Consider the following 11756-nt stretch of genomic DNA (forward strand, 5'->3'; position numbering starts at 1 on the left):
CGGATTCATTGTAATTCATGGGTTGTGTGAACAGTCATACAATTTGGCTCTTTCGTCAAAGCCTTTCGGATCAGTCAGAGATGTGTTTTGCACAAACTAGATTAGCAGAGTGCTAGAAAGACAAACACCAGAGGGTTTAATTGCTGGGAGTGTGTGTGCTGGGTAAACATGTATGAAAGATTAGTCTGATATTCAAACCCATGGTTGTTTATAAACCAAAAGACATGTTCATGAGGGCAAAACACTTGTTTACATCTTATGCTGGATCTTAATAACCAGCAGTGTGTAATCAAGTGTTTATGAAGTGCTCATTACATTTAAAGTGTGTTAAGCCAAGTGTCAGATGGATTAACAGACGCTTTGTTGTCGTTTGAGGATGTTTATTAACCTTCTCTTTTAACCAGAACTTGAACATCTGAATGTATACAGGTACCAAATATCCATCAAAAACACTTAAACTCATGTTTTGGTCAGTTTGATTCTCTAAACAACAGTTGTTAGAAATATGTATTATTTCACATGTATTTAATTTGGCTGATGTTCTCCCTCTCTGTCTCTGTGGCTCGCTCAGTTACCTCTGGAGGTCTCAGAAGAACCTGTGTGAGGTCAAACGTCAAGCCCCAGGGTTCGCTGCTGAACTACAACACTTCATTAAAATACACACACACACACACACACGCACACACACACACACACACACACACACACACACACACACACACACACACACACACTGGTTTGTTATTTGAATTCAAATTGAAGACACACTGCAGTGCTCCATTGCTCAGTCATAGAAACAGAGCTATGTCTAATTCAGCCAAATATAAATAAAAAAATATCCCTTAATTTTTTACTCACCCTCATATTGTCCCAAACCTGACTTTCTTTCTATGGTAGAATCAACCCAAACAACATTGGACCCCATTTGCTTTCACTGAGAGACATTTTACGAAACATCTTTTTTTGGGTTACACAGTAGGAAAAAAAAAATACACACTATTTTACAGCGTCCTTGTTGCACATATAGTTACTGTAGTAATAACTATACATTATGCATATTTACGTGCAACTAACCCTCAATCAAACCTGGGAGCACTTTAGGTAATACTTTATTTTACAGTGTCCTTGTATGAGTACCATAGTGGTATATTTTGCATATAATTATGTAGCTTTCCTGTAGCTCCAGCAGTAGCGCGTGGCGCTAGCAACGCCAAGGTCATAGGTTCGATTCCCAGGGAAAGCAAGAACTGATAATAATGTAAAATGTGTACATTGGATGCAATGTAAGTCGCTTTGGATAAAAGCGTCTGCCAAATGCACACATTTAAATGTATAATATACCACTATGGTGCTTATGTAACAAGGACAATAAACCATACCTAAGCCTACCATAACCCAATAGTAAAAAGCCTAATTATAATTACTCAGTAGGTTACTTAAATATATAATTACACTGAAACAATGACACCTTAAAATAAAGTATAGCCACACTTTATTTTACAGTCCCGTTGCCCATTTACATAATATGTACTTATTATAGTAATTAACTGAGTAATAACTAGGTACTAAACCCTACCCCCAAACCCAACCCAACTTTAATCCATGTAGTTACCTTATATTACCCAATACTTTCTTAGGTAAGTACACATAAGTCCACATACTGTAAAATAAAGTGCAACTCCAATCCTAACCCTACATGAAGTGAATTATTATTACTCAGTACTTAAATGCATAATTACACTGTAACATGGACACCCTAAAATAAAGTGCAACCAAAAAAAATCGTACAGGTTTGGAACAACATGAGTGTGAGTAAATAATGACAGAATGTTCGTTTTTGGATGAAATATTCCTTTGGTATATTTCCAAAAAGATGAAGTGCTTGAAACGTGTTTGTTTGTCCATACATGAAACCAGTTTATCTAACAGCAGAATTGGCATCACACTAGGGGGTTTTACAGGAAAATAATTACATTTGAGCAGAGAACTGTACAGATATGCGAAAGATGTGGTATCCTGATCACCTTCCTGTGCATGTTTCGTTGAATTGGGTATATACTAGCCAAACACAAGACATCATTAAACAGAAAGGGACAAATTCAGACAACACATTCACACACAGGCGCTGAGTTCAGATGATCCTTATATTCCCAGCGACACTACACACAGGAATGACGATGCGTGTCGCGCGGAGAGGAGTTTGACGAACAGTGAAAGCGAAGCGAGTGGCCGCTCAGTCTGGATACAGGATGAAGCCAGAGAATGTACTGTATTTGTTGTTGTTGCCTCCGTGCGCCTTCCCGCCGTCGAGTTTGACATAAATCTCGTCGCCAGAGTCCAGGTGCAGCACGACACTGTTGCTCGCGTAGTCGTAGTTCTGATCGGCGTCTTGCGCGATGGCGCTCGCGCGGACCTGTTCAAACAAACGCAGATTGTCATTCAGTGCCATTCAATCCGCGGCGCAAAATGTCTGAGCAAAATGTGTTCCAATAAAAACATTTCATTTCGTTGTATCGCCTGTAGGCCTACTGAAAAAGAATAAAAAAGGTTAATAATAATAATAAAAATCATAATCATCATAATCATAATAAATAGTAGCCTACTTTATAACTCCTCAATTAGCCTATATTTGGTTACACTTTATTTTACAGTGTCCTTGTTACATAAGTTACATGCATTTCCCATAGAAGTCAATGATGCATAATTACATCCTATTAACCCTAATCCACCATTACTCTATATTAGGAGGTACATGTGGTTCATTAGTGTTACTCAGTATTTAAATATAGCTAATTACACTGTAACAATGACATTTTAAAATAAAGTGTAACCCTTCTTCTTGTTGAAGTGCAATTATACATACCATAGTAATTAATTACATGTAAGCTATATAATTAGGTTTAAGGTTTGGTTGAGGGTAAGTTGCATGCATTAAAATAAAGTGATTTTATTGTAATCGGTGTTAACTTTATTACATCATGCATTCACTTCTCTGTCTGCAGCAATAACCAATGTTTTTATTTTCAATGCGTAATGTTCTCATGCGTTCGACTAATCGTTATCTAATGCAAATCGTATTTTATTGTGGGGAACACAATTGTTGAGACTCCCCAGATAGCCAGTTTAATTCAGACGTTTTGCATCCATACAGTTAAAAATCAAAGAAGCCCCATTTTAATCAGCTTTGACCACTTTGTGATGTTTAAAATGACATTCATATAGTTGTTAAAATGCCCAATAGTGCATCTGTTTGATTTGCTAACCATCAGGCGAGGCGTTTGGATCATACCGTATAAAACTCATTTAAAACTTTCGTGTGCAAATATTTAATTGACTTGAAGTGGCTTAAAGTGACAAAAAAAATTAAATATCATATATATATATATATATATATATATATATATATATATATATATATATATATATATATATATATATATATATATATATATTGGAATATAAGGAATTTTGTATTGAGCGAAATGTGAACACTGTTAGACAATATTTATAGTGTGTCTATGTGAAGGCCCTCCTTTTTTTTTTCTTAACCCCATTTTTCATGGGTGACTCAAGTCTTAATTAGCCTTAATTAGCATAATGTGTTTGCTGTTTTGCGCACGTTGTAGAAATACCTGTCCATTTTTACAGAGGTCTGCCCACATGCTTGTCCCGTCCCCTCCGCGCATCAGCACATGGTAGGTGAAGTAGTAAATCCCCGACACCTGACACGTAAACTTGCCAGTAGTGGGATCATAGTGGTTTCCGACATTTGTCACTACATCGTCAAACCGAAGCACCTCGTAGCCTTCGTGGGGATTCTTGAGACCGACGTAAAACGCGATCTTTATGTTCCCTAGCGCTGGACCAACGTCTCCAGTCTCAGTCCTCGCCGTGCCTGATGTGATGCCGGTAAATCCAGGTCTGCCCGAGTCCCCAGGTGGCCCCCTTGGGCCAGGTGGACCAGGTTCGCCAGGTGGACCCCTGGGTCCGGGTTTGCCCGGACGGCCCGGTTCCCCTCTAGTCCCTTGAGCGAAAGATGGTGGGATGGCACTGAGATCCTGCATCACCTCCAGCGCCGTGGCGCTCGGTTTGGGGTTGTACGGATCACAGATCATCCGGCAGGTGCCTATCATTTCGTAGTGCGCTGAAACCGCGGAGGTTCGGACCAGAAGCGGAATTGCGATGGCCAGCGCCACGATCATGACGATGCCCACGACCGCGCCAATTATTATCTTGCTGTGGAGCACCCGAGAAGCTCGCGCGAAAAAGTCCGGCTCGTTTTTGGAGGAAATGGTGACACGCGAGCTTGGAAGTATGACAAGAAAAAAAAAACGCTCTTTCCTTTAAACGTATATAAAATGCACACACTCCCCTCTGTCCCTCCTTCTTGTGACCTCTGGCAGAATAGCACCGTCTGTGCCAGAGTTGTCAGAGAAACTATTGGTTTTGGCACGCGCGCTGGAGCGCGAGCGCAGCGCAGAGAGGAGACGCGGTGACTGACGTAGCGACGCTGTTGCCGCTCGGATGAAAAGCCATACATAAATATAGAGATGATCCGAACGTTGCAAAGCATATGTTGGCGTTCAAAAGAATTGGTTTTCAACCCCCTTCTCTCTTTAGGCTTGTGCTAATTAATTGTGTCAGTTGGTCTTCTTAATACGTTTTAGTTTAGCGCTTGTTTTCAGTTCTAATTCTTCATATTCATCACACGGTGTAGAAAATGTACCGTGTTTTTCAAAACGCTCACAAAATGTGAACCTAACATCTAAGTTATCTGGATTTATTGAAAGCAAACTTATTTAATATCATCAAATCAACCTAAATAACCTACATAAATTTATACCAACAAAAGTACAATTTTTGTCTTAAATCGAGGTAACCACTCACAATCACAATCACTCAGTCATGATATATAAAAAAGTATGACTGTAACAATGGTACCACTACAATACCTTTGGAAAACATTAGTTTGCTACAATGCTTTCTTTGTATTAACCATACTGCATAATGTTTCCTTCAAGACTGCATGAATGTAATCTTTTACATGATTTGATTTGTCAATGAAGATAAATAGCTGAAGATAATGAAGATTTTTGTGTGTTCCTGATATTGAAGGTGGCGTGGACTGTCAGTGTAAATATTACAGTGCACATTTCTGTGGAAGAAAATGAAATGGCAGCTTGCTATTTACTTTTTTACTAAATATAAGTCTGAACTTGAACATGATATTTAACATTCCCTATATGCAATTATAAATATAGAAAAAGAAAAAAAATATTGAAAATGAAAAAGAAAAAAAACTTTCTTTTTTCTTTTTTTTGACAGACATGGAAGATCCTAATGCTTTTAATAAAAAAAAAGTAGCTAAATATGAAAGCATCACAGTGGCAACAACTGGCATGTCAGAATCCACATGTGGGAAAGCAAAAACACAGGAAAAAAATATTTTCTATTTATAAATAATATTGTTTATGCATATGTATGCCTCTCTCCATATGGTGATTTTGTCTTTCCATCATTATTTAATTAGGCATTACTAACAAAAAAAGTACAACTAATATCAAGATATCACTATGGAACACAGAGGGAAATAATAATGCAGTAATGACTCTTGATTAAAGATCATTCTGTCAGTGTAGATGACCTTGAGTTTTTTACTCCAGGCTTTATCTAAAACTTGTTCCCTCGTACAAGTAAAGGAGATGTGACATAGAGAGAGTCCTTGCTATGGCTGTGTTTGTCTCTTTGAGTGTGTGTGTGTGTGTGTGTGTGTGTGTGTGTGTGTGTGTATGTGCGACCTGGTAATCCCTACGTTATGGGGACAAAATCCCCACAAAGATGGCAATATCCGAAATCCTTGTCCTTGTGGGGACATTTTTAGGTCCCCATGAGGAAAACATCTTATAAATCACACAGAAGGAGTTTTTTTTGAGAAAGTAAAAATGCTGAATGTTTCCTGTGATGGGTAGGTTTAGGGGCAGTGTGTGTGTGTGTGTGTGTGTGTGTGTGTGTGTGTGTGTGTGTGTGTGTGTGTGTGTGTGTGTGTGTGTGTGTGTGTGTGTGTGTGTGTGTGTGTGTGCGTGCGTGCGTGTGTGTGTGTGTGTGTGTGTGTGTGTGTGTGTGTGTGTGTGTGTGTGTGTGTGTGTGTGTGTTTAACTGGATGTGAGTCTGACTGCTGTGACTCAGGGTTGTGTGTGTGACAGAGACCACAATCATGAATAAACTGGCACACACACACACACACACACACACACACACACACACACACACACACACACACACACACACACACACACACACACACACACACACACACACACACACACACGTTGTGTTTCCATGTTTTATGGGGACTTTCCATAGGCATAATGGATTTCATACTGTACAAACTGTACATCCTATCCCCTTACACTGCCCCTGCCTCTAAACCTACCCATCACAGGAAACATTCTGCATTTTTACTTTCTCAAAAAAAAACTGTGATTTATAAGATGTTTTCCTCATGGGGACCTAAAAATGTCCCCACAAGGACAAGGATTTCAGATATTGCCATCTTTGTGGGGACATTTTGTCCCCATAACGTAGGGATTACCAGGCCACACACACACACACACACACACACACACACACACACACACACACACACACACACACACACACACACACACACACACACACACACACACACACACACAATTTTGCCCCTAAATCTAACCATCACAGGAAACATTCTGCATTTTTACTTTCTAAAAAAACTCCTCCTGTGTGATTTATAAGCCTTTTGAAAAGTGTGGACATGGGTAAGGTCCTCATATTTCACCCTCTCCTGTAATACCTGTGTCAGACCCATGGCATTACACACATCTGTGTCCCCATATGTCACAAAAACATGCCCACATTCTCTCTTTCGTCGCTCACACATGGCCATGAATATATTAGCCACATCCACTCATAAATAAACCTGTGCACACTCTCTCTCTCTCTCTCTCTCTCTCTCTCTCTCTCTCTCTCTCTCTCTCTCTCTCTCTCTCTCTCTCTCTCTCTCTCTCTCTCACACACACACACTTACTCACACAGCACAGACATCACTAAAGTGTTCAAAGAGGCAGGAGGGTGGGGTAAGATGAGCCACTGGGGTAAATTAGGCCACCTCCTTTACACGCTACAAAGACATTACCACAAATTTCAATAAATTAATGGCTATAACTTGCATATATTCTAATTTATTGATTTATTCATTTTAATTTGCAAGCATTATGGTAAGGTCTGTTGACCTGATAATTTCATCAACTGAATATTGAAAATTGTGTATAACTGATACTATTTGATAGTATTGAATACACTGATCATATGTGACCTAGGACCACAAAACATACATAAGGGTACATTTTCTGAAATTAAGATTTATGCATCACACAAAAGCTGAATAATTAAGCTTTTTGTCAGGATAGGACAATATCTGGCCGATATACAACTACTGGAAAATATAACTGGAAACTGGATGCCTTACGGTAGGACATTTACAAAATATCTTCAGGGAACATAATCTTTACTTAATATCCTAATAATTTTTGGCATAAAAGAAAAGTCTATCGTTTTTACCCATACAATTTATTGTTGGCTATTGCCACAAATATACCCGTTTGACTTATGGTTTTGTGCTCCAGGGTCACATATGAGCAATTATTGTGCAACCGATGACAAGTGATATTTAATTCACATGCAAATGTAATGCTAAAATAAAAAATGTATGTTTATACTACAAATGATTTAAGTTTCTATAACTCAATGTAGGTTGTCTGGTCAAACATAATTTTATTAGAAATCAACTCAAACAGATTGATGCAAACTGTTGTTTTAATTGCTGGTGTTGCATAATTCTTGTTGAGCCAATAGATTGGTTTCTAAAGTGTAGATAAGAAATTAGTAACATTTCAGTTTAGGGCCGAATTCAGGCAGAGGATGGAGTTTGCCAGAGGGAAGATGTCTGGGGCTTTTGGAGCTGGCGCATTCCTTACATCCCCTTACATACTTTCTGACATCAGATGCCATGTTGGGCCACCAGAAGCATTCTTTCAGCAACGAGAGGGTTTATTGACCCCTGGGTGGCCAGTGCCTAATAACGTTTGGGATGAGTGGATGAGGGAAATGCAGCATATCCGTGAGATGTACTGCAACCCTGGTGGGCAACCCGGCGAAGTGTTGGTGGAGACATTAGAGGAGGGCAGGGTTTCCTCAGACTAGGTGATTGGACTAACGAACATCTTGGGAAGAATGGGTTCAGACTTCAGGGTTATGGAGACGGGAAATGGCGTCCGCCTTCACATTTTTGCCCAATGGGCCTGGAGAGGGTTGTGTCACTTGGCATCCCTTAGGTACTCTAAGTTCTTATGGTCTGTCATTGCCAGGAAAGGATGTTGGGAAACCTCCAACCAACACGTCCACTCCACCAGGGCCATTTTGATGGTGAGAAGCTCCCAGTTGCCAAAGTCATAGTTGACCTTCGCCGGGTTGAACTTGCAGGAGAAACTTTGACTAGGACTTACAAATGTTAAAGGTGATTATCCCAGATGTTACTATAAATTACCACATGATCCAAGTAAGTGGCACAGCAGTCCTCACACTCTTGGAGAGTGTGGTCCATAAGCTTTTGAAATGTCGCCGGAGACCCATGTAACCCAAACAGCACTGTTGTGAACTGAAAGTCCTACAGGTGTCCTGAATGCAGTGTATTTCCTAGACTTGTTCTCCAGTAGAACATGCCAATATCCCTTACAGAGATCTAAGGTGGTGATGTACCTGGCTCTTTCAATCCTCTCAACCAGCTCATTGATTCTGGGCATGGGATATGCATCAAACTTAGAGACAGAATTAGTTTTCTGAAGTTGAGGCACAGCCTAGTAAACAATCTTTCTTAGGGACTAGGACAATCTGACTGCTCCACACACTAGTTGATGGTTCTCTCGTCAAATGAATCTCCTTTTTCAGTAGGGTGACCAGGCTCTCTGGTACACGGTATGGCCTCTGCCTATTAGGGTTAGAGTCGCCAGATGGATAATATGCTCCAGCACTTTAGTTTCTGCTAGGCTCAAGTCAGGTCTAGGCTCACCACTGATTGGGGACGTTTCACAGCCTCGTCATCCACTTGGTCGTCATCTCCCCGGTCTTCTGGTGCCACCTTGCATGCTATCAAGGCCCTTTTCCCCTCAGACACTTTCTTGTGCTATTCCTTTATAAGGTTGACATGGTAGACTTGACTTTCCTTCCCTTTGTCTGGGTGGTGAATTTCATATGTGACGGGTTCGTCAGGTTTCGAAAACGCGAGGCGCACTGCACTCCCTTTTTTGGTAAGCGTTTCTTCATTCAGAAAAGAGCAGTGTGCTTTGTTTTTCTTTTCTTTTTTAATGTTTCTAGGCAACCCCCGAATCACCTGTACTGTCGGTTAAATCAATGTAACGGTCAACACAACGGAAGGCCCGCCTCTCCATTCATTCGATTGGACAAGAGAAAATAAACGCGATGACGTTGCGCGCTTTTCTCCTCAGAGTTGACTTTTTTTCAACTTCATGCGCTCGGAGCGCTCCTTCAAAAACATGAGGCGCAGCAAGCGGTTTAAATGCGAGGCGCTCAGGGCGCATAAGCAGTGCGCATAACGCTCTCTGCCAACCGAAATCCATTCAAAAAAGGTGCCTCTCGCTGCAAAAATGCGTTCGGTGTGATCGGGGCCTTAGAAGAAAAGGTTCTATATAGAACCTTAAAAGCGCTACGTATTTGGAACCTCTAAAAGGTTCTATATAGAACCCTTTTTTAAGGGCCAAAAGGGTTGTTGATTTTGCACATTGAGATTCTATGGAATGAAAAGTGCGTTACAAATTAAATCTATTATTATTCTATATAGAACCCCAATGAACCCTAATGACATGTACTCAACTCCAAAGAACCTTTTATGCTAAAAAGGATCTATAATGACAAGAAAGACCCCTTTTGGCACTTAAAAAGGGTTCTATATAGAAACTTTTAGGGGTTCCAAATACGTAGTGTCAATAGAACCTTTTAAGGTTTTATATAGAACCTTTTCTACTAAGAGTGTGGTATTATCTTTGTCTGGCATACTGATTATACCACTTCTTCTGGACTATCTGGGCTTTCTCAATATAATCTTGAGCCTGTTCTCTCTCAGCTGTAGCACGTTCTCCTATTTTGTCACTATCACGACAAAATACATAATAAATGGATGTGAAATGTAGTGTTATTTCACATAAAGTGATAGCCTAGTCAGGTTAGAAGGACTGTAAAACAAGCAGATTTACCACTGCATGTGCCTTTGATCTCTGAAAAAGAATTTCCTTGGCATAATTAACAAAACTATTTGGATAATAACTTCAAATAACCAGTAGGCCTACATATGGTAGTTAGTTAGATTTAGTTTAAAATTAAAAGTGTCAATTTTAAACTTGGTCTATGAATATATTGAATAATTACCTCATGTTCTATGTGACGTTAACATTTTCTTGTCAGTATACAACAAACTTTACAAGCATTAAAATACAACTGCAGTATAAATGTGAATACTGCATACATGTTTTGTTTTTTTTGTCTTGGAAGAATGTATTATTGTATTTAGTATTCAAAGCTGCTTTAATCAGATTTGATATCAAGCTTACCTGTTCAAAGGCAGAGAACACACACACACACACACACACACACACACACACACACACACATACACAGAAACGTACGTATGTGCGTTTAAATGTCAGTGTGCCGATAGCAGTGAATGTCTCCTGCTCAGGACCATAGTGCGCAGTGATCCCTGCATACATTAACACCCCCTGAGGTCATACACATACTTAAAATGCTAGTTTTGCCCTTTATGCACACACAAATAAATACATACACATATATTCATACATTCACATACAGTGAAGGGGGTCAAGTAATGGTCAAGTACGGTCTAAGACAAGAACTATGACCTGTAATGCTTTAATAAGTGTCTCACTTACAAACTTATTCATATAGAAAATAAGCACATGAGGCATCATATTCTTTTACAAACAAGTGTGCATAAGTGTTTTGAATGTATACTTGTAGCGCACTTTAGTAAGCTGGAAATTCCTTCATTAAATGGAACATATAATTAGATGAAAAATGTGTGTCCAGCCAATTGTCATGTATCCTTGTCCGTTACTGTAAACGCATAGCTTCTTGCTCATATTTTTATTTGACTATTTTTTATGTGATAGTGTGCAGTGGTTGAATGTGGAGTTGGTGTGAAGCGCTACCAGGGGTCACACAGGCCAGGTTAAAGTGGAGCTGTGGGGAGGAACTGCTCCCAAACTGTCGAACTGACCCAAACTCCCAGCAGCATTTCTACTTGTGCTTGTTGAAGGGGGACACTGGTCTGGAGGCAGGCATCACCCCTGGCAAGAGTCTTTTCTAAAACACACACACACACACACACACACACACACACACACACACACACACACACACACACACACACACACACACACACACACACACACACACACACACAGTCAAGTAAACTGTACTGAGATTAGTCTTTAAAGAGCTGATAACCAAGAAATTTACATATCGCTTGACAGTTTACGGAGCCCCTAGAGGGATGTGGTGGTAGAAAAAAATATGATGGGAGAAAAAATTTTAATTCTTAAAAACGTTCACGTTTGCTAATGAAACTTTTTAAAAATTCCATTCGTGAGGTATGCAAGCCAACACAAAGTTTATGGGGAGCG

General features: G+C 39.8%; 1 protein-coding gene across 1 annotated transcript; it reads right to left on the reverse strand.

Annotated features, from left to right (window-relative positions):
- Positions 1-439: 439 nt before the first annotated feature.
- c1ql2 (complement component 1, q subcomponent-like 2) lies at positions 440-4410 on the reverse strand. Its single transcript, XM_067443102.1, has 2 exons — positions 3633-4410; positions 440-2413 (listed from the first exon to the last, which is right to left on the reverse strand). The coding sequence occupies exons 1-2, from the start codon at positions 4200-4202 to the stop codon at positions 2234-2236; spliced, it is 750 nt and encodes a 249-aa protein (XP_067299203.1). The 5' UTR covers positions 4203-4410; the 3' UTR covers positions 440-2233.
- Between the last annotated feature and the right edge of the window lie 7346 nt (positions 4411-11756).

The sequence above is a fragment of the Pseudorasbora parva genome, chromosome 5 (genome assembly GCF_024679245.1).
Source record: "Pseudorasbora parva isolate DD20220531a chromosome 5, ASM2467924v1, whole genome shotgun sequence".
Taxonomy (NCBI): Eukaryota; Metazoa; Chordata; class Actinopteri; order Cypriniformes; family Gobionidae; genus Pseudorasbora; species Pseudorasbora parva.